The sequence below is a fragment of the Gracilinanus agilis genome, chromosome 2, assembly GCF_016433145.1.
Source record: "Gracilinanus agilis isolate LMUSP501 chromosome 2, AgileGrace, whole genome shotgun sequence".
NCBI classification, from domain to species: Eukaryota; Metazoa; Chordata; class Mammalia; order Didelphimorphia; family Didelphidae; genus Gracilinanus; species Gracilinanus agilis.
In genome coordinates, this window is record NC_058131.1 from 289906545 (window position 1) to 289934005 (window position 27461).

The 27461-nt window shown below is 42.8% G+C and overlaps 1 protein-coding gene across 1 annotated transcript; it reads right to left on the reverse strand.

Annotated features, from left to right (window-relative positions):
- Nucleotides 1-4893: 4893 nt before the first annotated feature.
- CX3CL1 (C-X3-C motif chemokine ligand 1) lies at nt 4894-26731 on the reverse strand. Its single transcript, XM_044664125.1, has 3 exons — nt 26551-26731; nt 12460-12589; nt 4894-6634 (listed from the first exon to the last, which is right to left on the reverse strand). The coding sequence occupies exons 1-3, from the start codon at nt 26618-26620 to the stop codon at nt 5590-5592; spliced, it is 1245 nt and encodes a 414-aa protein (XP_044520060.1). The 5' UTR covers nt 26621-26731; the 3' UTR covers nt 4894-5589.
- Nucleotides 26732-27461: the final 730 nt, after the last annotated feature.

Sequence of the window (27461 nt, forward strand, 5' to 3'; positions counted from 1 at the left end):
CTGGAGAAAACAAATCTCAACCTGGTCCATTCAGTGTAGGGTGAGAGGCTTCACAACCATGCCAACCAACTTGAAGGAATTGAAAGCTGTACTTTCAAATATCAAGTACAGCTATCAAGCTGATAGCTGTACTTGATATTTGAAAGGCTATAATCAGACTTATTCTGGTTGGTGCTAGAGGGAAGAACTATGAGCAATGGAAGGAAGTTATAGTGAAGTCAAATTAGTCTTGATATAAAGAAAAGCTTCCTAAAAATTGGGGATAAGTTCTAGGTCTGAGATTTCATTGATTCGGGGAGTTCCTGTGTGAGGAAATTCCCTTTGTCAATTCAGGATAGCACTTTCTATGCCAAATGTATAGTCTTAGACAATTGCCTAGAGCAGAGGTGTCAAACTCACATTGCCCACAATATTCCCTGGTACAAAGAACCAAATTAAGATGTAATTTTGTTGTTCAGTCCTTTTTCAGTCATGTCCAGCTCTGCGACTCCATTTGTGGTTGTCTTGGCAAAGACACTGCAGTGATTTGCCATTTCCTTCTTCAGCTCATTTTACAGATGGGGAAACTGACACTCCAACCCCCACTTCTCTGTACTTTCCCAGAAGGTGAAGTGACTTGCTTAGAGTCATATAGCTGATAAGTGTCTAAAGTCACATTTGAACTCAGGAAGTTGAATCTTCCTGTCTCTAGGACCAGCATTCTATGTGCTGCATCACCTAGCTGCCCTAAAATGTAATTAGAAAGTGATTAACAAAGGAAATAAAAATATAATTTAATGTAATTAATGTTAATTTGTGGTTTTCTAAGTCAATATACATTCTGTAGGAATGTGTTTCTATTTGACACCACTGGCCTTGAGAATTGAGAAATGAAGTAAATTGCCTGCCCAGGGTCCTACAGCCTGTATACCTCAGAGGCAGGAATGGAACTCAGGGTTCTTTTTTTGTTTTTGTTTTTTTACCCCTAAGGCCAATTTTCTATCTACTATCCCACACTGCCTCCCCTGACAATTAGCTTTGTTCAAGCCTTCAAGCAAAGACTGGATAATTACTTATTGGTGATGTCATAAGTGGGCTCTTGGGTAGATATTAGATTAGATGTCCTCTGAGATCCCTTCTAATGCTATGATTCTATAAACTGTACAAACAACAGCACAGGGGAGATGTATATCCTGCTTTAAAGGAGACATTTTTAAGAATGTAAGTAATATGCCTTTTCACGACAATAATGTGCTCATACCAAATGATTCTTTCCTTTTTGAGTAGGCAACGCTGCTTGCTAATATTTCTTTCCCTTCAAAGTACAGACTGGGCTTTTCTTTGTGGATGTTCTTTAATTCAGATTTCTCATTGATTCTACTAGCTTCCTGCTATCTAGTTGAGATTACTGAGATTTAACTGTAAGGAGTTAAAAAGGCCTGTTGGCTGTCCGCTCTGGCTAGTGAGGACTGGTACAGCCTGCCAGAGTTAGTTTGATCCTGCCAAGCTGGGTTGACATGACATGCTTGCTCTTTTCATGAGTCTCTGCAGCTGTTTGTCATTATTTGTCTGGGAAAGCATGAGACTGAGCTCCTAGTTTGTAGGAGGAGGAAAGGGGGAAATCTGTTCTAGATGTATAGATTGGCCAGTCCCAGAAAGACCAAGAAGGAGGGCTTATATCATTTAAACCAAGCTAGAAATGCCCTTTAATTGTGCCTGCCTGAATTTATGAATAGATTCTCTGGAAACCATCTTCTGGGAAAGTGAGGGAATGGGGCGTCCGTTGTTGTTGTGACTGCCTGAATAGCCACTACTCGGCTTGGAGAAGAAGAAGCTTCCAGGAGACACAAACCAGAAGTGACGTCCCCAGAGGTCAAGAAGGTTACGAATAGAATGAATTCCTGTTAGAGGTGTCAGTGACCTAAGAAGATTTTATTAGGTCCTGCATTTCTACACAGTACCCATTTCATCTAAGATCTCTAAACTCACTGGAGGTGCCTCACTTGCTGCTGCCACGTCTCAGTAACAAGAACTTCTGGGCTTCTGGTAAAATAAATGAAAGAAATAGAAAGCAAGGCAGCTACTTCCCAGAGCTGGTTCCCACCTCCAGCTTTGCCCCCTTTCAATATACAGGGAAAGGATTAAAAGAAAAAAAACATACCAACCAACTATTTTGCAGTAAAATCTGAGGGAGGAATTAAATTTGGTGCTAAAAAGATATTAGAAAGTACCTCCTTCACCTTCTTTTTTTCTTTTTTAAAACCCTTGTCTTGGGGGCAGCTAGGTGACTCAGTGAATTGAGAGCTAGGCCTAGAGATGAGAGGTCCTGGGTTCAGATCTGATGTCAAACACTTCCTGACTGTGTGACCTTGGGCAAGTCACTTGACCCCCATTGCCTTAAAACAAAACAAAACAAACAAACAAAAAAAATAACACTTGTCTTCCATCTTAGAATAAATACTGTGTATTGGTTCCAAGGCAGAAGAGAGGTAAGGGCTAGGCAGTGGAGATTAAGTGACTTGCCCAGGGTCACAGCCAGGAAGTGTCTGAGGCCACATTTATCCCAGGACCTCCCAACTCTAGGTCTAGTTTTCAATCCACTGAGCCACCTAGCTGCCCCTTCTTCATTTTCTTTAGCTTTGGAGAAATGTGTGTGTGGGGGGGTAATATACTACATATGTCAGTCTTTTTCAATCTGTTGGTTAGTTGCACTGAACTAGCCTTTTTTCTCTGCTTATTCTGTTTTATAAGGAATCGTTCTCTGAAAGGGGGAGAGGAAAAATAAAATGGAAAATAAAAGCAATCTAAAAACAATATACATACATATATATGTATGTATATATAACTTTCTGAAAGCAAAAGACCAAATAGTGACCTAGAAGGTGGCTAATATTGCTATAGACCTGTTTGATCTGGAAGGACTTTGGGGATCACCTCTTGAAGGATCTTAGGGATAACCTCTTCCATTTTTCAGAGAATGCAAATACAATTCAGAGAGAAGAAGGAGGTTTCTCAGAAAACTAAATGCAGGGCCAAGGTGAGAATGCAAGGAGGTAAGATGGGTTTGTTGGTCATTGGGAGGATTCTTCCTCTTTTCCCCAGGATAATAGCATCCATCTCCTGGCTCCTTTCTCCCTAAAATATGGCCAATGGTGGGGTGGAGGTTAATTATCCTCTGGGACTTCTGCTAAAAACAAAACCAAAAACAAAACATTTGTTTCACAGGACTTTTAATGCTTCTTTTTCTTACTAAAATACAAAATGTTACAGACACTGGCAATGAGTGATGAGGAGAATAGAGGAGCCAATGCCTGTCAGTGCATCATCCCTCTGGAATGGACAGCATCTTTATTCACTGTCTGTTGGTCAAGGGGAAGTTGTGTGTGGATCATCCCCAGGCTGGGGATTAGCTGCCCTTAGAATTTCCTTCTACTATTCCCAACATCCCCACTTCTCTTAGAAGACATGAAAACTCATTTCTCAGGTCTCAGCACGCTTCCCACCAAGGTTCAGCAACCATTGTACTTCCAGAGAATCTGTAATAAATTCACTCAAAATGGCTTCTAGTTCTCTTTTTCCACTCCCTTCCAAAAAAGTCTACCATCTGCTCTACTTGCTTTTCCCTGGAAGACTTTCCTTCTTGAGGCTAAGACCCAGCAGATCTGGGTTGGTCCCTAGACCCAGAACGAGGACCACCCCAAATCAAAACTAAGAGATGCATGTTTCTTTTTCAAAGAATCAAATTGTATCCAAGTAGGAGAGCTTTGCCTCTAGCCTTAGGGAAAGATGACAGCTTCTGAAACCCAAGGAGGAGAAGACTAAGAACTTTTTTTGAGAGCAAATACAGGGTGAGAACTGCAAGAGATTCCATGGAACTGGTATCAAGGACTATAGTGAAAGAGGGCCATGGGTCCATTCCAGGCCATCAGAAGATGCAAACTGACCAGGACAGGGTCAGTTTAAAAAACATATATATTATAATATATATTACATATATATATACATATGTGTATGTGTATATAAATTTGGGCATTACTCAGCAATTGTCTTGGAAAGCTGGCCTCCTGCCCATGGCTTCCCCTATATCTACCTGTTTCTCCGTACCTGGGCAAGGGACTTTTAGGGGGGAAAAAGCCCAGTAAGTCCAGACCTTTGCCCATCTAACTATATAACTAGCATAATTTTGATTCTTCCAACATCCTAGTTTTGGGAGAGGGATTGAAACTTTAGGACATATGATCATCAGATCATAGAGGGGAGTTTGGTGGAGTCTGAGCTTGAAAGACAAATTAAAAATTCTGATCTTTGGTACCCCCTCCATCATTTTCATTAGGTCACCGGACCGCCACCTTTCACCAGTGAGCTGGGGCAGGCCACTGATTTGAAGTGTGGCTTTAAGCTAGACCTATGATTCTCTGGGCAAATTAGAGAATATCCACCAAAGGTATACTTGTCCAATTCTAGCAGCACTGAAAGACAAAGGGGTCCTTTCCCTCGCTTCTTTCTAATTTCCTAGGACATGATACCTCCCAGCTGGCTACCAAGTAGTGAATGCCAGACCACTAAGCTTCTCTACCCTCCCCATATTGGTTTGAGAGGCTCAGAGGAAACAGCGACTACAAATGCTGGACTAAAAGGAGAGAGAGAAGGCTTCTGGGAGTTGTTGAATAGGCCAGGGAAGGCAATGTCCTGTACTCTGACCACTGGGCCCTTTCAAATCAAGGATCGGTTTCTGAAGCATCCATTTGCCTCTATCCCATTCCCAGGGGTCACGACCAAACTCTCCTTTCAGTAGGGAGAAGAGCTGGCCCCTAGGGCTAGCAGGGATTCCAATTGCAGAGACCAGATTCCTCAGGGAAGCAAAAAAACAAAATAAAATAAAATCTACAACAACAACAAACAGCAATCCCCCCACCCCCACCCTAGCCCCACAACAACAAAAAACCCAACTTGACAAAAATCATTCCTTTTCTTTTTGACTATGTCTCACTGGCTTTGAGGGGGCCAACCCACCCTCAGGAAACACCACATTTGCCTCATGCAAAGAAATGAGAACCCGGCTAGGGCATTTGGTTTCTGTACAGGTGACTGAGTCAAATAGCACCTCAGCTAGCCAGGGAGGTGGGATGAGTGACATAGGATACAGGTAGCCAGGGGAGTACAGAGAAATGATAGAATCTGAGAGCAAATCAGCCAACCCAAAAGCCCAGAGCTGGACACGTGTTGTGGTGAAGAGGTGAATGAGGTAAGGGACAGAGGCATTCAATAAATACTTATTCATCAGAGGAGAGAACGTGGTACAGGGGGAACCTCTGACCGACCAGCGGCACATGAGGGATTTTCCAGCTTCGAGGCACCTTCCAAGGCAGGGTCATGCCTCCTACAATGTGCCTAGGAACTGGGAGTATCCCTCACCCTAATTCCCTTTGGTGGTTTCCAGGGTAGCTGAGGAGGCTCTTGCCTCAGGTTTGGGGCAGGGTCATTGGCACTCAGGTTTGGGGCAATGCCACTGGCACTCCCAGCAAGGGCCAGAGCAGCAATGGGGTGGCTGACTCAGTCAAAGATTGGTGTCTGGATTCAGACAGAGAAGGCTCACAGAAGGACTCGGGTTCACACAGGGACCAGGACATAGGAGTTACTCCCACAGCTCCTTGGAATATAACGGAGCCCCTCGACCACTTCTCCCGCCATCCTACGAGGGCAGCTCTGGAGGCTCTGATAGGCAAACATGGCCACCCCTAAGCAAAAGAGGAAACCCAGGAAGGCCAATAGGCCAAAAGCCTGCCTTCGGGTTGCTGCCTGTGGAGAGTCCGGGATGGCTGTGATGGCAACTTCTAGCCTTTGGGGATCAACCGTGGCATGGGCAGGCTCTTCAAATTTGGAAGGTAGGTTGGTTCTTGAAACCAGCCCTTTATTGGGGCTTTCTGAGGCAGGGATAGAGACAGGGAAGTAGTGTTCTGCAACATCGGTAGCCAAGTTGGAGAAGGGGTTTGTGAGAGTTAAAACAGTGCTTGCCTCTTCACTAATAATGGGATTTTCAGTCGTAAAATCCCTCTCCTCCACAGGCTCAGAGTGGTCCTCTGACTTTCCCATAACCTCCTCCCCAGGGTAAGAAATAGTAGGCATCTCCTCAGATATCTCCCCTTTAGCCAAGGGGCCTGAATCAGAACTCTCAAGAATTGGAGTCATTCTTGTAGATATAGCCTTTATACTGGAAGTCTCAGTTCCCTGGAAAACTAGCACAGCGTCTAGATTCTTTTCCCCCGTCATGGATGAGGTGGATCCCACTAGAAGGGAGTCAGAGAACGACACTGATGAACTAAATATGCTGGCCGGCAGCCCTGGGGAGGTCGTCAAGGCCATTTCTTCCTCCGAGAAGGCAGGCGTCGGGCTTGGGCTAGGACTGATGGTTGTTGAGACAGGGGTATTGGCAGCTTTTGGAACCAAGGTGGTAGCTGGAACGGTGCTCTCTCCACCATCTACCTGGGTGGTCGGGGGTCCTGTTACTCCTGTTAATTTTTCAAATTTGCCTCTATCCTCCTTTCCTCCGGTCATTTTCTGAGCAGCAGCACTTTCATCCAGAAACCGAATTGCTTCTTGTACCCATTTCACATCTGGATGAGCACATATGATTTTGTTCCTTACAGTAATGAATCTGAAAGAGAAGAAGATAAGCAATGATGACTGCCAGGACATCAGAATTAGAGGAAGCCTCCTAGTTTAGAACACAGGAATCTCACATTCTCTGTGACTTGGGCAGCATGGCATAAAGCAGAGAGTGCTAGACTTGGTGCCAGGAAGCCTAGGTCCATACCCTGGCTCTAATGCTTATTAAGGAGAGGTATCAGGGGAGAGTGGAGAGAGAGAGAGCCAACCTTGGTCAAGTCTTGCCTTTGACATAAGATGACCGTGTAGTCCTGGGCAAATCATTTAACCTTGCAGGGCCCCACTAAACTCTCTCAGAGTAATTGCATAAAAATTCCCAATATGCATTGGTTCAAGAAGTTGCCTCAATAGGAGTTTCTTATATCAATGAAATCACAAGTCTGCCCCCCCCAAAAAAATCACTTTCTAGCCTTGTAGCCCCGAGCAAATGATTTCCCTTTTCTGAACTTGTTTTCATATCTGCAAAATGGGGTCAATTTATCACATAAGGACAATGCTTGTAAATCTTAACATAAGGAATTCTTCCGATTTAGTTTTATTATTGAAATTGTTGTTGTTGTGTTGAGGTTTGAGTAATTCAGATAATTGGAACCCATGTTTATAAGGTCAAGGGTTTGACCTTATGGAGAGGCACTGTTTTGACCCATGGGCCCAGATGGCCCCTTAAAACCCTTCCAGCCATAATCACAAGGGTAGGTCCTTGGTCATAAGGAGTACCAAAGGAAAGTGTCGTCATTGGCTTAACCCAACTCCAAGAGCTGGTGGCTTCACAGGAGCTTAGCTACAGCATATGCATGTAAGGAGGTTAGCCTATTGGCAGAGATTGTGTGGAGAAGTCAATATGGCAGCTTGAGGCCTTGAAAGACAGAAGGCTTTCAGGGAAGGGTTCTCTGGATATGCCATAGCCCAGGATCTAGGTTCAGTAATTTATTTCCTTTACCTGTCCATCTTTGAAAAGTGAAGATGATGGCTACTGCTTTTGCGGGGGTAGTAACTAGTTCACTATAAATAATAATCCTCATGGAAAGTATTACATGATATACCTTCCCGCAGCCTCCAGGCAAGACCACACTCAATTCTGAAAGAGAGAGCCATGTGCCATTTCCTCAAACTCTGCCAAAAGCACTGTATAGCTTAGTCTTTCCATATGAGGAATCTCTCTCGGTGTGTCTGTTTCTTTCCCTGTGTCTCTGTCTCTCTACATGTATTGTCTCTCTATCTCTCTCTCCTTTTTTGTGAAGCTCTTTAATTCTCAATTACACTGAGAAGTGTGTGGTATAGTGGGATGAATCCTAGATTTGAGTCAGAAAAATCAGGGTTCACGTTCTACCTCTGGTGTGTGTCCATAGGCAAGTCACTTACCCTCTCTGAAGGGGAAGGAAAAGGAACAAAGATTTATAAAACCCTCTTTGAGGTAGGTGCTATTATTATCCACATTTTAAAAATTTACTCTTTATTTTCTGTTTTAGAATCAGTACAATGTGTTGGTTCCAAGGCAGAAGAGTGATAAGGGCTAGTCAGTGGGGATTAAGTGATTTTCTGAGTCACATAGCTAGGTAGTATCTGTGGCCAGATTTGAACCCAGGAACTCCTGTCTGAGTTCATCCACTGAGCTGGCTAGCTGTCCCCTATTATCCACAATTTACAGCTGAAGAAACTGAGGCAGGCAGAGGTTGAAGTGACTTGCCCAGGGTCACACAGCTAATAAAGCTGAATTTGAACTCAGATCTTCCTGATTCTAGATTGGGACACTCTATACACTATGGTACTACCTAGATGCCTTCTGAACTCTTGAGCCTCAGTTCTCTCATCTATAAAATCAACATAATAACATGGGATGTTCATGAGAGAATTTAGAACTGGAAAGGACCCCAGAGGTCTTTGCAGACCAACCCATTTGCTTTATAGTTGAGGAAATTGAGGTGTAGAGAGGTTAAGGCACTTACTCCAAATCACATGAACAGTAAGTGACTGGGATGGGATTGGAACCAATTGGTACCAGTTCCACTCTGGTTATAGGTCTTAATCTAGAGTGGGATGTGATCTCTGAGGTCATCTAGAACAGGTGTTAAATTTGCTGCAAATTTCCCTAGAGCTGCCTAGACAAAATGAAAATATAATTTGGAAATATTTAATAAAATAAGTAAAAATATAATATAACATAGATAATGTTAATTTATGTTTTTCTCAGTCTTTATATAACCAGAAGAGATCCATTTCTATTTGAGCCTGACACTACTGCCCTCATTTTTCAGATAAGGAAATTAAGGCATAGAGAAATTAAGTAATTTGCTCAACAACAAATAGATAGCTTCCATTATAGGTGGGATTTGAACTCAGTTTCCCTGCATTCAGAGCTAATGAGTTCTCTTTCTACCATACTTTCAAACGAGAAAATGAAGCACCTTATAAGTCAGCTTATAGTCCTATTATTGTGATCAGTGCCCCATAACACCACTCTTCTTTTTTTCCCCAGAGGAAAAAAAAATATCTCAGTGCTTTTAGCTTCCCCCTACCCAGGAATTGTTTCCAATTTTTTATTTTTTTAAGATTCCTCCAGACCTGCATTTAGGAATTTAAAAAAAAAAGTGGCTTCTGATGTATTGCTTCAAACAAAAATGCTAAGTCTTCCTTGGACAGGGTGGTTTCTAATATGAAATTTTAGGATTAGGAATAGGAATGAATCTGTGTGTGTATGTTTGTTTTTATGTATGCATGGCAATGAGCAGAGCCTGCTCCAAGAAAAATAATGTTGTCAACGGTGGGAAAGTCCACCATGGCAAAAGGGGCATGAGCCCTGCTTTCTTCTCCTAAGGGATTCTGTGTGGGTTTGGACCTCATCTTGGACCTTCGGTTCAGGAGACAATCGCAAGGTGCTTTTGTTCCTCATAAGGCAGCAATCACTTACGAAGGAAGCAATCTACTTATTACTCAGAGAAGAATGGGTATCGTTTTTTTCTATCCCAGACTCCTGGAATAGCCATATGAGATTTAGTAAGATATTCATTTTAACAAAAATCCCTTATAATAAAACACTATAATGTCCCAAGAATACTTTACGTTTTTAAAAAAAACACCATATATTTGGTGTAGGAGAGACTCTAGGCAACATTCTAAGTCTTTGAGATGTTCCTGATCTGGGGTCTATGAATTTAACAACTCTTTTGGATAACTATTTTAACAGAATTGGTTTCTTTTATAATCCTATGTGTGTTACGTAAAAGTGTGATGGTGAGAAGAAGCCCATAGATTTCACAAAAGTGCCAAAAGGGGCCAGAACCACCAAAAGGTAATGTTGCCCAAAGAGCAATTGGGGAAAAAAAAGAACCATTGCTCCAAGACTAAATGTTGCACATGGCTAATATGGAAATATGCTTTGCGTGACTCACATGGATAACTGAAATCAAATTGCTTGTCTTCTCAAGGAGAGGGGAAGGGAGAAAGAGGGAGGGAGGAAGAGAATTTGGAACTCAAATTTTTTTTAAATCATTAAAAGAATTTTTTACACGTAATTGAGAAATATGAAATAAGAGAAAATAAAATTTTTAAAAACCATACATTGTAGTGATGTGACTGACTTGTACTGGTAGAGGAAATAGTTTCCTTACCTGGGAGTTCTCTATACCAATTAAATCTAGACCCTATCCCTATTTTATATTTGATTTGTGAACATAATCATCTTCGTCTCCTGTTTGGTCTAACAGAACAAACTATCCTTGTCACTTCAGATGAAGAATCAACAACAGAACATTTTAATTCAAATTCTTGAATACTTGAGATGTTTTAAAAAGACCAGGAGGGCTGACACCGAGTGGGAGAAGATAGAAAGCAACAATGGGCTGGAAGGTTTGCTTGGCAACCCCAGTGGGTACTGGTAGCCAAAATGGGAAGGAATTGAAGCTCAAGGCCCTGGGATTCAAGCCCATTGACCTTGGCACTGAAACCTCCTATAAGGATTATCTCTATCTATTAGAATATGAGTTCCTGAGGGCAGCTGGGTGGCTCAGTGGATTGCGAGCCAGGCCCAGAGACAGGAGGTCCTGGTTCAAATCTGGCCTCAGACACTTCCTAGTTGTGTGAGCCTGGGCAAGTCACTTGACCCCCCGTTGCCTAGCCCTTACCACTTTTCTACCTTGGAACCAATACACAGTATCAATTCCAACATGGAAGGTAAGGGTTTAAAGAAAAAAAAAAAAAAAGAATGAGTTCCTGGAGAATAGAGATTGCCATGCTTTGCTATTTATATTCCTAGTGATTTGCATATAGTAAGCTCCTAGTAAATGCCCTTTCATTCTGGCCTTTTCTAGCCTGTGGAGCTCTGCTGGTACAAATTCTCTTTCTTTAGAGTGAGTTTGGGAAAATCAGTGGGGAGGGGGCAGTGGGGAGACACACAGATGATTCTTAAAAGGTCAGTGGTGTGCTTAATATTCACCTTTATGTAATCTAACTTCCCCTGGACACCCTCCAAGTGCATAATAACGGCTTTGAAAGGAAGTTCTGGATTCCTTTTGTTTTCCCCAAGTCTACAACCTGCTGGATAGCCTTTGACCTTACAGAAGCCTCTTCCAGTAAAAACAAGGTAGGCTACTTCTTGAAAGAGCAGTGATGGATTCAATGTGTATGTATGTGTGTGTGTGTGTGTGTGTGTGTGTGTGTGTATGTATGTTTGTGTGGGTATATATGTATATGTGTGTACGTATGTATGTAAGTGTGTATTATGTATTCCTAGACATGACCAATTTGGGAATTTATTTTGCTTGATTATGAATATTTGTTACAAAGGTTTTCTTTTTTTTTCTTTTTCCAAATTGGGGTGGGGGGGTATGAGGGAGACAAAATATATACTTGCGATAGAAAAATAAAATAAAATATTTTCTAAAAAGAAAAAAAAAGAAGCAGGGTGGGAGTACATGGGAGAGAAGGTCCAGTTTCTTGGTGTACAAGCATTGGGCCCTTGGCTGCTGGCTCCCGGGAGTCTTGTATAGGGCTAAACAAATGGCTTTGGACCCCCACTAGCCCAAGACTTAGCCTTGCCCCATTACTTCTGCGGCAGAATGGAAACTTAGAAGTGTTTGCATCAGACCAGATGTGACTGATTCTAACACAAAGACCAATAAATAGCTAGAGACTGGTTCCTTTTTTACTAGCTCAACCCTTTTCCTGACATACACATACCCTAGGCTTACAGCTTAGGCTCCATGCAGAAACTGATCAAAGTTATCTAGACCAAAGTTAGCTTTCATTTAAAAAAAATCTTACTTTCTGTCTTAGTAAGAACTCTAGGATAGAATGGCATACAAGTTAAGTGACTTGCCCAGGGTCACATAGCTAGGAGGTATCTGATTTGTTCTGTGAGTTCTGATTTGAACCCAAGTCCTCCAGACTCCAAGTTTAAACTGCAATGCCACCTAGCTACTACAGCCAGTTCCTTCATTTTAATATGAGTCCATAAAGGATAAGTGATTTGTCCAAAGCTCACATACATAATAGGCAAGGCAGCAGTCAAGATCCTTTGATTCTGTTTATAGTATTCTTTTCACCACAAGAGGATGATTTCAACTTCTCCCACAATGGCAAATTCTTAAGAGTTAGCTAATTGTGAGAATGTGGCATCATCGCAAGGCTCTGACAGAAAAGCACACTGGGGGAAGAAAAAGTGACAAGGACACCCCCAAAGGTTAATCTGGAAGGGTTCAAGAAGCTCTTGAAGCTCCCCCAGAACAGGTGCTTGATTTTTACCAAGTAAGAGGTGCTCCCTTTAGCAGAGAAGGGAAAGGTCAAGGGTTCTTCAGAGGGATTATGAGAGGTACTTACATGACAGCTTTTGGGCGGCAAGATGGCGATGTCTCAGTATAATTCTTTAAGCGATGATTTGGAATTTGGGGCATATCTCTGTTCAATGGGGGGCATTCGTGGGTACACTTATTCATGCTAAAATGTTGTCCTAAGGCAATGAAAGTAACCAGAATCAGGAAAGGTTCATACATTTATCTGGATTTTCTTCTTCAAAATTCCAGCACATTCCCCAGTTCACATTTCCACTCCCCCTCCCCTATTCTCCCCCAGCATTGGGCTTGAAGTTTTTGCATTGGAAGGCACCTTAAAGATCATCTAGTTCAGTCCTGCCCCCCCTCATTTACTGGATGAGAAAACAGACCCCAAAGTGGCTTGCTGCCCAAAGTCACAGAGGTGATAAATCAGGTTCACACCCACTTTTCCTGAAGCCAGACCCAGGGCTCTTCCCTCTCTACTAGTTAGGAGAGCTCAGGTTTGACCCTGGGATATATGATAACAGGTAAGTCGTTTCACTTCCAGAGACTTCTCTTTTCTCCTATAATTAGATTAGATATCTCAGGTCCTGTTCCTAGATCTTGTGATCAGAATTTCAACCCCCTCTCCCCAATGCTCCTCTTGTCAGCGTCGCTAATTCCAGTTGTCCAGAGTCCAGAGGTTACCCAGACATTCCAATTCTCCTACCTTATCTCTCTGCTTCTAGCTTCTGCTTTCCTAAACCCTACCCTCTTATCATCCTCTCTACCTACCTGGAATTTCCCTGATCTCTGCCCTTCTTTCCCCATTCTAGCCAGGTAAGCTAGCTCATTTGCCTCCCCCTGCTGACTTATGCCTTCCCACAATGGGAGATCAGTCCTACTTTTGGCAAGCTGCCCAGAGGACTCTACCAGAATTCCATTCTTATTCTGAGTCCTACTGCTTAAGATTCCTTAAATAAATTCTGGTATTTCATTTCTCATTTTTTAAAACCCTTACCTTCTGCCTAGTAACAACTCTAAGACTCCAGGCCTGGTGCTCTATCCATTGAGCCACCTAGCTGCCCCTCTCATTGTTATTATTATTTTTAACCCTTACCTTCCATCTTAGAATCGATACTGTGTATTGGTTCCAAGGCAGAAGAGTGGTAAGGGCTAGCAATGAGGGTTCAGTGACTTGCCCAGGGTCACACAGCTGGGAAGTGTCTGAGGCCAGATTTGAACACAGTGTCTCCCATTTCCAGGCCTGGCTCTCAATCCACTGAGCCCCTCTCATTGTTTTCAAAATAAGCACTTATTAGACACTTACTATATGCCAGAATAGTATCTTTATTTGATCATCACAACAACCCTGGGAGGTAGGTGCTATCATTCTCCCCATTTTATGGATCAGGAAACCGAGGAAGATCCTTCCTGACCTTTCCAGCTCCTAATGTTTCCCTTCTCCAAATGATCTCATATTGATTTTGTGTATACTTATCTATGTATGAGTGGTCTTCCCTGACAGAATAGGAGCTCCTTGAGGGGAGGGATTGTTTTATTTGGGATTCTGACTTCTCTGTGTTTAACATACTGCCTAGAACATAGTAGATGCTTGTTGGTAGATATTGATTGTCCAGATTTCCCTTGGATAAATCTGCTGCCTGCCTACCTAGATTCCTGACCACTTCCTTGTTTTGATTTTCAGTGTAGAGGTCTTTGTATCAGGTCTTTGCCCTGGTCCCAGAATCCCAGGGCTCTGTGATCTGTAGTTTCTAGTCTCTGCTTCTTGCCTCAGATACTTCCTAACTGGGTGACCTTGAGCAAGTCACTTAACCCCACCGCCTAGCCCTTTGCCACTCTTCTGTCTTAGAGTTCATACCAATCCAGAAGGTAAAGATTTTTTTTTTAAAAATCAGCCAAGAGAAGAAAGAAGATTCAGACATCTCATCGTGACATGCTCAGGTCAACACCACCTTTCCCAGGGTGTCCTAATGCTCTGAATGGGGCATCTCTCCTCCGCCCATCCCCATGAGGGTCTCCCAGAGGGAGTATTGGCCAGTTACTGGGTCAGTCGGGTGAGATAATCTCCTTGAAGGCTGAAGCAAATGTCTCTATGAGTCACTGAGGAAACTTCTCCCCTCCCCCTACTTCCTTCCCTAGGAACCAGGATGTGAAAGTAAATGGGACTTTGAAGATTTATTAATCCAACTCCCCTGCTGGTTCTGGACTACTGTGATGGGCCTCCGGGTGACTCAGACTTTTTCCCCCAAGGTTTCTGCCTGCAGCTGGTATCTGACTGGGAACAAAATGGAGGAGAAATATGACTTCTGTCCTCCCAGAAGGAAACCTGGGACCCTGCCAAAGCCAATCAAATGACCCTCTCTGGGTTCTGAATTCCTCGAGCTAGGACCTCCACCAGGAAGGAGATGAACATGGCTCTTCCCAATTCAAGAAAGAAGACAAACATTCTGTCGAGTCCAGCGGTAGACACGAGACCTGTGCCGTCTAGGGTCAACAACTAACATAAGCCCCTTGACCCTCTAAAGCACACACATAGTGTGTTAAAGCTGGGAGGTAGAGGGCAGGCAGAACAGGGAACTGAAATGGCTGAGTCTTGGGCTAGGTACCACTCCAAAGCAAAGGCTCCCGTGACTAAGGGGACAGGAATTTCCCCAGCCTTAAACTCTGTTCAAAGAATATTAGCCCAGGACAAAGGTTACCACACTGTGTAGTACTTTCTCCAGAATTAAACTGAGAGGCTCTGGAACTCAAATACTTAATGATAAGAGTGCCACTTCCACAGTGCTTCATGGTTTATAAAGCAATTTACACTGAGTCTTTCTCATTTGAGTCAGCTATTATTATCCTCTTTTTATAGATTAGGAAACTAAGGATTAGAGAGCCTGGATGATAGGAAGTGTTCCAGGGAGAACTCAACTCCATTTCTAATCTGATTCTAGATCTACGCTCTTTTCACTATGCCATACTGATTCATTTATGTCTTGACCCTTCTTGTTAAAAGGAACACCTGGACTGCCTGCTACTGTAGGCTGGTTAGACTGGACTTCTCCCCCATGATAGGGAGAACAACATAAGGAAAGAGATGGCCAGAATAACTGCAATATCCATGACTGTAGCCTCTAACACCAGGGTCATCCTACCAACCTCTCTGAATTTCTCATTGGGTGATTTACTCATGATCAGTAAATTCAGAGGGACTTATAGCCTGTTTACCCCAGATTGGAAGATTTGCAAATGGCTCCAGCTGATTATCAGCTTCAGTATATAAAACACACAGACTCTAGCCACTGTGGCCATTTTGAGTCTATCTACAAAGCCCATTTCCTGGGAGCAGATATGGGTTTAACTTCATTTCCCAGAGCCAGATCAAAATTAGGAGCTAAGGTGGCAGGGAGACAGAAACAAATTGCCTTGGTGTTTTTGTTGTTGTTGTTGTTGTTTGGTATGTGGCACCAGTTCCAGCATGAAGTCTTTTTTTTTTTTTAACCCTTACCTTCTGTCTTGGAATCAATATTGTGTATTGGTTCCAAGGCAGAAGAGCAGTTAGAGCTAGGCAACGGGGTTAAGTGACTTACCAAGGATCACCCAACTAGGAAGTGTCTGAGACCAGATTTGAACCCAGAGTCACTCCCATCTCTGGGCCTGGTTCTCAATTCACTGAGCCATCTAATTGCCACCCCTACCCCCATCATTAAGTCTTACAGTTTTCTTAAGGTGAGATTGGCTACCACCCTGTTCTTTAAATAAACTGAAACTAACTACCAGCAATCTCCCAGAGGAGGCTCTACCATATTCTGCTACTTTAATGTATTTATGTTCTCACTGATGTGAATATTCTCCCCAGTAATGCAAAGCACAACCCATCCACACTTTGCCTTCTATAATTCCTGCCCACAAACTCCCATCAATCTATTTAATATTTATCCACAATGTTTATTTAATATTCAACTTAATCTTCATTCCACTAAATATTAGAGTACAAACATTCTTCATCCACTTTATTTTTCCTCTGTGAACAGTTAGAATTCAATTTTAAGCAATCATGATCTCACTTAGGAGGCTCTGCAGTGTTCTGGGTCTTGACACAATCAACACAATATCATATGCAAAAAGGAGCATCTGAAAGACCTCAGTATTTAGTGAGAACCACTTTCTGATTTGGCATTGGCACTGGACATTCTGTGGCAAACAGGGCATATACTCCCTATTGTAGGGAGGATGCATACATCTCTCTGATGTTTACCTCATTTGATGTTAATAATCAAAGGGTCGGATAAAGAATATGGAAGCTGAGAAGGAAGCACAGAATAATAACAGGCAGTTTTTCAAATGTAGAATTTGTTGTGTGCCTTTCATATGGTTAAGTGGCACAATGGAATAGAGTGCCAGGCTCGGAGTCAGGAAGACCTCAGTTCAAATCTGGCTTCAAACACTTACTAGTTATATGTGACTCTGGGCAAGTTACTTAACCCTGTTTGCCTCAGTTCCTCCTCTGTTAAATGAGCTGGAGAAGGAAATGGCAAAACAGTATCTTTGCTAAGAAAACCCCAAATAGGATCCCAAAGAGTCAGACATGACTGAAACGAGAAGACAAGAAGATATAAAGTTGTTATCATTGTGTCTTTTAAGGATTCTTGCATGATTTTTCAAAACCCTTACCTTCCATCTCAGAATCAGTACTAAGTATGGGTTCCAAGGCAGAAAAATGGGGGTCAAATAACTTGCCCAGGGACATGCAGCTAGGGAAAAAGTGAGGTCACATTTGAACCCAGGACCTCCTGTCTCCAGGCCAGACTCTCTTTCTCCACTGAGCCACCTAGCTGCCCCTCTTGCATGATTTTGACATATGAATGGGAGACAAATGATTGTAGAAGAGTCTTTTATGGAGGCATTTTATTACCCTGAATCAAAGGCTTCCATATAGCTAATAAACAAGAAGTGCTTGAAGATCTTATATTCTCTATAACTTTCAAACAATTAAAGGACTACAAAGATGCAGTTTGCTGTAGAATGTCATTAGCCAATTTTTTTTTTTGGCCAAGGAAAAAGTAAAGAAACAACTACTTCTTAATTACGTATCTTTTAAATCTATTCAATTCAACATAAAAAGGTAAAAAAGGGACATTTTTAGCAATTGAATATTTTGTTCATTTGATTTTGATAAAATAAGCATTGGACCATGCCATAGACACTGTACCTAGTTTCAGAAAACTATTAGACAAAGTTCTTCAAATGCAAGTTGAAGATACAGTTGTTAGATGATAGTATAGTCAAGTGAATTTAGAACTGGTTGAATGACCAGATCCAAAGAATAGTCAATAAACCAATGGCAACTTGGGTAGATGGGAAGTTCAGAGAATACTAGCACCTCTGACACGAGGGCTTGTGGAGCCCTTTTCAGGGCTTCTCCACCTTTGGTATTCATTCACCTTTTGCCCAACACTAAACTGTGTCTCCAAGAAGCTGTAGCATGCATAGTGGCCACACCCTGGGCTAAACCAGGTTGAAGGTAACCAACAGGCCTCAAACCAGTCAGTGAGTTTGGCCAAAGCCTACCTGTTCTTTACCTTCATGAAGATTATTTTCATAAAAATTTTATATGTTTTACATGTAATTTTTTGGTATGTGGTATATTGAAAGGTTCGTGTTTATTGACTTAGAAAAAAGAAATTTTTAAAAATTATAGAAATAAGAAAGTAATAATATAGATAGACATTTTCTGATTTTCTCTCAATTGCCTTTGGAAGAAGGAAAAATTAGGTGTAAGATTTTTTTTCTGCTCTGGTATCCTTCTGACCCTACCCTTATGTATATTTTAATAATCTCCCTCCCAACACCTCCAGCATATCCTTGGGTGTACTGGATTTCATTCAACTGTTCTTCCCAGCTTAGGTATCTTCAGCGTCATTTCTATTTCCCCACACAGAACATCTAGGACTAATGGAAAAGGCCAAATATGATGGCTCTACTTGTTCTTGATGGTGATAAATTATTTAAAACTTTACAGTTTTTTCTTCCATTTCCCCCCTTGTCGTCCTTCTAATTTCTTAAATGCCCTTGGGAAGACTTTGCTAGGTTGAGTCTCTTGCCAAGCTTTCTTTAAATTTGGTCTTTTCCCCCTTATTGCTTCTCATTATTTTATGAAACAACTCTTTTTTTTTTTAACCCTTACCTTCCATCTTAGAATCAATATTGTGTATGGTTCTAAGACAGACAAGTGGTAAGGGCGAGGCAATGGGGTTTCAGTGACTTGCCCAGGGTCACACAGCTGGGAAGTGTCTGAGGCCAGATTTGAACCCGGGACCTCCTGTCTCTAGGCCTAGTTCTCAATCTACTGAGCCACCCAGCTGCCCCCCTTATGAAACAATTCTGCTCGGATTCTTCCACTATCATCCTCTAAGATTTTACAAATTGATTTTCTAAGCCAGTGTTACTTTTGGCTACCATATTTCTCTGCTAGGCAAAGAGATCAAGGTGCTTACTTGCTGAGGCAGTTTCTAGGCTCTACTGGTCTCAGAGCAACTGATACACATATGGATATACACATACACACATCAGCTAAACATTTTTATGCTTTTTTAAGGGGCTGAGGTAGGGCGGTCAGCCCTACTTGGTGTCACTTGGATCATCAAGGTTTCTATACCAGCTTCCATCTCCTAGGGTTAAGAATGTCTGCATCTCTGAGATTCAGAGTTCTGGATCTTCAGGGACTTCTATGGCATCTCAGGTCAGAGAGCTAGGAACCACTGGGCCACTGGGAGTCTGGGTTCTCCCAGTCTGAATGTTGCTACACTGTACTGGTCACTGATGCTCCTTGGAGCATCCCAGGTTCTCACCCTGGGGCTTTCTGATCACCCTGGGGTTTTTTCTTTCTCCCTGGGGCTTTTTCAGGGGAGCCCTCTCATCTTGCTGCCTCTTGATGAAGAGACTTGCTAGTTACACCTGTCTCTGGTGGTGTGGTGGAAAGACTGCCAATTTATTAGTCTGAGATGGTGCTGGCTTTGCAAGTGAAGCTCTTTTCTATCACTCATGGACTTCTGGCTGGGTTTTTACACAGTTCCGGAGTGACAGAAATCATTACTATAGTTTGTCATTAAGTTTTTCTATCATTATTTAGTCTGGTCTGATGCAAATTTCAGAGTTTTGCCAGAGTGGCTATTTGGGAGCTGGAGAAGATGCCTCGGTACTGGCCAACTGCTTGGCCAGAAGTTAAACTTCATTACGAAATGGACATAGTCTATTGATGTCTTTTTAAAAAATGTTTCCCATCTTTTTGTCATCAACAACTTGTTTAAATAGGCCATGTTGAAGTATTTTAAGTTCGTCCCATTATTCTCATTTTTAGTATATTTTGCTTTGTATTTTGATCTTTGCTTTAATAAGGCTCTTGCATAACCTTGGAGAACCAAGGGCCACTTCTACACCACAAAAAGAATCAAAGCAGGGCTTTGAGATGGCCCCAACCTTGCAGAGAGGATTTTTCCAACCAAATATAGGACACAAATTTTATGGCCTATGGTCTAGCCAGTGCTGGCCTTACATATAGGCTAAATAGGTGCTTATGTAGTATGGACCAACAGATGCCACAATCTAACCATATTCATGAATATCTTCCCTTGACTCCCCTTCCATCTACCCCAGGGCTTGACATTTCAACCACTAGTTTAGTCTTTAAAGGCCTCCTTGAGATAATAGGAGCATCCAAAGACCATAGTCATAGATTATAGATTCCGAAGAGGCTTTATAGACCATCTAGTCCAAGTCCCTCCCTTTACAAATAATAAAACTGAGGCCAAGAAATGTGAAATCATTTGTTTAGAGTCATATAGCTAGTAAAGAAATGTCTAAGGTGGTATTTGAATGTATAGCTTCCTGACTCTGAGGCCAACTCTCTGTCCACTATATTATATTACCTTTTACAGATAAAGAAGATAAAATAAAAAACTAAACATAAATGGTAACTAAAAACAAAAAAAGAAGAAGGCATGGGGCCTGGATTCAACTAATGGGTGTGGTTAAGGGCCAAAGGTACAAAGTCCTAAGGTTGGGATAGAAGTAGGAAAGATTATCAACTCTAGGAGAAGGGAGGAAGATACTATGAATCATGTAACTTTGGAAAACTTATGTGTAAATTTGCTATTGGAATAAAATAAAGATAAAACTAAAAAAAAGTGGAAAAGATCATTTATAGCTGTAAGGGAATACAGAAACGCCCCATGGAAGTAGTGATTTTTGAACAGTCTTGAAACATGATAGAACATCAACAAAGGTCAATGAGAGGTTTTGAAGCAACATTTTTGGAGGAGAGGAATGTGAGCAACAGTACAGAAGTAGAAAAATGAGGGACCAATTCTGAGCCTATCAAGTAAGCTCTTATGGCTAAAGCATCAGACCTGTGTAGAAGAATTGATGATAAGACTAGACAAGTAATTCTGAGTCACATTTGGATGGCCTTGAATGCCTACCTGAAGAAACCACAGCTATCATAGAATCCCAGAGTTTGGATAGGGACCTATTATAGCAGTACCTGAATAGGAATCTCCTTAAAACAGCCTTAAGTGGCTATCCAGCTTCTGTTTAAATACCTCTACTGATAGGAAATTCACTACCTACATAGGCAAGCCACTTCACTTCAGGATGGTTTTAGTTGTTAGGAAGCAAAGCCAAAATTTCTCTCTCTAACTCTACTCATTGTTCCTGTTTATGACCTCAGGGGTCAAGTAGGATATCAGGGTCCACTTGGCTCCCCTGGACCACCTACAAATCTAGGGCCTACCCTAATCTCTGTATGCTGCTTCTCAGAACAAGTTAAATAAATGCTAGGCACTGATAGCATTGAGAGAATTCCAGCTTTGGAAACCTAAGAATTTGGACTCCAAGATCCCAGTTATCCCCACATCTATTAGCTCTATCCCAGGTAGGTCCAGAAAGTACATAACAGACAGACATAGAAATGGTGGGAGCAGATGAGAGAGAAAGGTTGAATTGAAACTACTGACTTCCATAGCCCCTTGTGGAAGAAATCAACTTGACTATGTGTGAATTTGGATCTGGCCAAGGCATTTCTAGTTTAACAGCTAAAGGGGAACAAAATGGTTTATCACAAATGCAGAGACTTGATACTGTATAGAAATTCCTTCACAAACTGAGGAAAAATGGATCTTTTCATATTATTTTACACTGGATCAGGAAAACAAAGAGATAACCAAGCATAGAACAGATTTGGGTTGGGGGCACAACAACTGATTGTGATTGGAATACTCCAGGAACAAATGACTGATTAAATAAGATTTATAGAAAGTTAAGCTGGTGCTCTTAATTGTTTTGCCTAGTGGCAACAAAGATTCTCATGGGAAAGAGAATTTCCCATAGTCCTTCAGAGTTGACCATGACTTAGTAGATAGAGTGTTCGACCTGGAGTTGGGGGAGACCTAGATTCAAAACCTGCCATAGGTACCAAATAGCTGTAAGATTATGTGCAAATCATTTAAGATCTTTGGTCCTCAGTCCTTCATCTGTAAAATAAGGGGGTTGGACCCAATGACTTCTAAGGGCCTTTTCAACTCTAAATTTATAATCCTCTGATCCCTGAATTCCCAAAATATTATCTCTGCCTCTGGTCAGGGAGGCGTTCTTTGAGAATATGTTCCCATCCTCCCTCCAGGACATCCTGATTCTTCCTACCTTTTCTTAAAGGCTTCCAGAAGGCCTGAGTTACATCTGAAGGCATAAGGATTATCTACTGTTCTGGATCTTGAATCAGGAAGTCCTAATTCAAATCCTGACTCAGACACTTATTAGCTGTATGACCTTCGATAATCACTTAACCTCTACCTCAGTTTCCTAGACTATAAAATGAGGATAATAATAGAACTTACTTCCTAAGGTTGTAGTGAGGATCAAATGAGATAATTTTGTAAAACACTTAGTGCAAGGCCTGGCACATAGCAGATGTTTAATATATACTTGTTTCTTTTTTCCCTTCTTCCTTCCCTCATTCTTTCTTTCCTCCTTTTCTTCCCTCCCTCCTTCCCTCATTCTTTCTTTCCTTCTTTTCTTCCCTCCATCTTTCCTTACTTTCTTCCCTTCCTCCTTCCTTCCCTCCCTCCTTCCTTCCCTCATTCTTATTTTCCTTCTTTTCTTCCCTCCCTCCTTTCCTTCCTCTTTTCCTTCCTTCCTTTCCTTCCTCCTTCCTCCCTTCTTTCCTTCTTTCTCTCTTTCCTTCCTTCGATTCTTCCTTTCTTCCCTACTTCCTCCTTTCCTCTTCCTTCCTTCCTTCCTTCCCTAATTCACCCCATAACATCTTTGGGCCTCATTTTCCCCATCTGTAAAATAGAGGGGAGTGGATTAGATGATTTCCCCTAAATTAGTTCATCCCAACTTCAGTAATCCATGATTCCCTGAGATTTTAGGAATTGTTATGATTTCAGGAAAGCCTCAGACCCCTCCACCTCCAGTCCACCCACCCACCCTCTAGAACAATGCTACTCATCACTCCATTATGATTTCCCTTCTTTGGATAAAACAAGAACATCTTTAAAAAGAGAGAGAGAGAAACTAAGACTTTTTTCTCTTTCTTTCCAGGGGAGTGAGTGGGAGTAAATGCGTCAGTGCATGGGAAAAAAGCACCCCTGCTCTGGACTTGTTTCTGCAGGTTTGTTATATAATATACCAGAGCCATAAAGAAGGAAAAGCAGCCATCTCAGGGAACTGACAGACTCTCACCTTTTTAAACAAGTCATGACAGGCCAAGAACCCACAGTGGAAGACTGTCCCCTCTCCCCTAGCCCCTTCCTCTACATCTAAGCATTTCATTGTTAGGCCTTTGTGGGTTCTGGGCTCTCTCAGAAGCTTCTCCAACACTATGGGGTTTCCTTATCTGCCCTAGAGAAAAAATTCACACAATAAATGCCACAAACACTATGAGGCCTATTTAGCTCGACCCTCTCAGTGTGAGGTAGTGGGAGAAAAGTACTAAGATTTGGAATCTGGATACCTGGACTCAAATCCTGGCTTGACTGTGGCTTTGGGTAATTAACCTCTCCAGGTCTTCAGTTTCCTGTAAAATTAGGTGGAGGTGGGGAGGAGGGTTTGGACTATCAAATGACCCCTGGTCCTTTCTGGCATCTAATGTTATTCTTCTTTTACAGAGGAGGAAGACTAAGGTCCAAGGATATCAAATGATTTACCTCAAGGTCAGTGAGTGGGTTAGTAGAAGAATTCATTAGTCCTGACTCCTAATCGCTTGTCTTTACTTCACATGAAAACATCACCTTTCCCTGGTGTCCTCTGTCCCAGTTGTCAAACTGGGTTATAGGACCCAGTTTGAGTATAAAGAATTGACTTCGCTCTGGGAGTCTCTGAGGTCAATGGAGAGTACCCCAGGGATGAGAATTCTCAATGTAGCCTCACCAATCCTGGATGATGCTTGGAGGCAACTTCAGTCTCCATCCAGCTGCCCTTAGGATTAAATCTGGCTGGGGAATTCCCATCTTACAGAGGACTGGATAGAGCCCCAGGGGACTCAGGCCTTTGTTGCTCCTGCCCCAACTCAGAAAGGGGCTGAATGAACATATACCTTTCACATGTAGGGTTGACACTCTCTTGCCCTTATACACAACAATAATTGAAAAAAACAAACCCTCCCATGTCCACAGTGTTACACTTTTTTTTATGTCTACAGTGTTACCTCCACTTAAATTTCGTGAGACAGACTTTGGCAATTTATTCCCATTTTAGAAAAAAGGAAGTTGAGGTCCAGAATCAGCATTTTGCTCTAAGTCACATAAGGAGTGAGTGGCAGAGGCATACCTTCAAATCCTGCCTCATACTTATTAACTTATTAACATGTACCCTCATGTCAACTCTCTAAATCCTAGTTTCCTCAGCTGTTAAATGAGAGGGTTGAACTAGAGGGTCCTTAATATCCTTTCTAGCTTTGAATTTATGAACCTATGAATAGAACCCAGGTATCCTGACTCCCAGGCCAGTGCTCTTTCCACATTTTATTTTCTCCATGTCCCCATAATAGGGGAAGTTAGATCCAGAATTGGAGTTGCCTTTCCTGTATTTCCAGTTTGGGTTTCCTGGGTTTATCCTATCCCTTCCCCTATTCCATTATATATAGACCCCACCACCCACCCCAAATAAGTCCACGTCTAGAAAGTATCAGGGTGGCTTGAAAAATTCAATACCATTCTTTTTAGAAGGGCCAAAGTAGCACTCATCTTACGAGAAGAAGGGAAAACCAATTACTTGTTGGTTTTTTTTTTCCTATAAAATGAATCTTCTTAGCTAAAATTACCAGAAACTTCCTCTCTCTCTCTCTCTAAACAAAAAGAAAAAAAAGGGCAAAAAAAAAGAGACCTAGATTTAGAGTATAGCAGGCCCATGAAAGCCCATAGCTTTCTAGAACCTTCTATCTCTGTCCCTTCCTTGTAAGGAAACTAACACCTAAATGCTTTTTTGTATATGTTGCACTTTTCACACTTAAGCCTAGAATTCTCAAGAGGCCAGTCTCTTCTGCCCATTTGAGAAAGAGACAATTTTAAAGACTAAAGTCTTGGAATTAATGGTACTCTACAAATGAGGGAGGTGACCCTCATCTCTTGGGAGTATTTTGTTCACTGCAATCAATAATTTTTTCATCATACCATCATAACATAATATCTTAGAGCTGGAAGGGACCTTAAGAGTAGAAGAAACTGAGGTCCCAGTGGAGAAATAACTCTCCCAAGGTTACACAGACAGTTAACAGAGCAAATATTTGAACCCAGGTCTTTAGTCTCCAAATCCAGGGCTCTTTCTACTATACCAGGCCTGCAGCCTCCTTGTCGAAGGGGCTCCATTTGGGAGAGTGCTTCCCTAGGGAGACAAGCAGGTGTAAAGAATGGAAGCAATCTTAATCTCAAAGGTCAGAGGAAGGCTTAGGGGGCAGGCCTACCCCATTTGACAGGGTTTGCAATCAGGCCAGAGATGACCAGATTCATTCCTGGTTCTGTTTATTTTTTGAGGAAAAGGCCTAAAAATGGGATGGGCACCATGTCAAAGACTAGGAGCTGTTTAGTTCCAAAGCACCAAAACCCAACCAGTATTTAAATCCTTACACTGGTTTCAGGAAGGTTTAAGCAGAAGGGTTACATATTAACTCAAATTGTGGACTTCCAGTGAATTATGTTATTTTACAAGAACCAACCCTGCCCCCCTTCCGACTCCTGCCTCCCCCCCCCCCAGTCTAGCCCCACCAAAGGGCTGCCTCTCCCACCTCCTCTCTAATCTACTTTGGAATGCAGAAATCACTCTCCTTCTCCCCTGCAGGTGTTAGTCATGGATTGAGAACCATCTGCCCCCAGAGTATTTAGACATCCAGCATGGACCCCTCTGGACCCCCAATCTAATCCCAACAACATGTCGTTGTCCTTCATCTGCCCTCCCCCACCCTTAGTCTTTGCCATTTAGCTTTGAGAGAGTGTGGCTGCAGTGGGGAAAAACAAACAAACCCTGGTTTGGGAATTGGGAGACCTGAGTTCTAGTCAGTGATGCCACTGTCTTCCTTACCTGTGCCCTTAGCGCCTCCCTCTCCCTCTCCTCAGAGCCTCAGTTTCCTCCTCTATAAAATGAGGGGTTTGGACTAGATGATCTCTAAGGTCCCTTACAGCTCAGCCATTCTGTAAGTATGGCATTTGCAAAGGACTCATCCTAACGCATCCTCCATTCTGTGCAGATCTAGGCCCCTCTTGGTTGCTACCTAATCCATGTTTTAAGAATTAGGGCAGTAGCACATTGCCTCTCTCTCCTACCTACCAGCTTCCCTGTAAAATGCCTCCCCTCCAAAAGGAGGCTATTTCCATGGAGGAGGCCAGTGGGAGGGGGTGGGGGATGCCCACGGCCACCCCATTCCCAGTAGTCCTGCCTTATTAATAAATGGTCTTGGCCCAACAAAGTTATTGCGGGGTGGGAGAGGGTCAGGACCCTGGGTCCGACGAGGCTCGGAGTCCTCCTCCTAACCGGGAATGAGGAATGGACCAGCCTGGGAGCGCAGCCTCCGCGGAAGGAGGGCCAAGGAATGGACTTAAGGCTCCTATCCTCTGGGAGTCTTTCCCCCTCTCCTCCCTCCCCACACTCACACACTCACCTGCCAGCAGGGACACCAGGTGCCCGAGCACACTCAGGCAGAGCAGCTTCGCGGGGGACCAGGACCCCATGGTACCCAGCAGCGCGGGCGCTATGAGGCCGGTCAGGAGGCGAGCAAGGAGCGAGGCTCCAATGACGTCCGCCTTCTCGTCTCCGAAGCTTCCAAATGCCGCCCCCGGGCCTCTGGCGCAGCGGCTCCCGCGAATCCTCAGCTCCCCAGCTACCTCCGACTTTTGCAATCGCTGTCACTGGAGTCTGCCTCTCTCCCCCTCTTTTTCTCCCTCTCTCCCTCCTCACCCCCCAGCCTGTCGGGAGGAGAAAGGAAGGGAAATAGAGCGCCCCTCTAGCCACAGATTTATCAGGATGTTGCCAAGTAACACTCGGGAAGAGAGCTTTCAGCTCAGCTCCCGCAGCATCGGAGGAGGGAGCCGAAGGTGAAACCGGGGATCATTCCCAGCCCACTGCTTTCCCCCTCCCGCTTACCCCTCCCAGCCCATTGGTTCTTTAAATAAACATTCCCTGCTGTTCAGAGAGTGAATTCCAACCACGTGCTTCTTCCTTCTCACCCGCAGAATAATTTCTTTCCTTTTCCTGTTTCTTGGCTCTTCTTGGATGTTCCATTCATTGGGTTTGTGTAGGAGTCTAAGGTGGGCTCATCCCAGTGATTTTGGATTCGATTTATAAAGCATAGTCAGAGCTATAAGAGATCCTAGAGCTTAGAATATCAAATCTAGAAGGGGCCTTAGAACACGGAATAATGTCAGAGCTAGAAAAGACCTTAGAACACAGACTGGGAATTGTAAAATGGAAGAGAAAAGGGACTTCAAAGTTCACCCAGTGGCAAAAAATTGGAAAATGAAAGAAAATCCTTCAATTGGGGGGAATGGCTGAACAAATTGTAGTATCAATTGG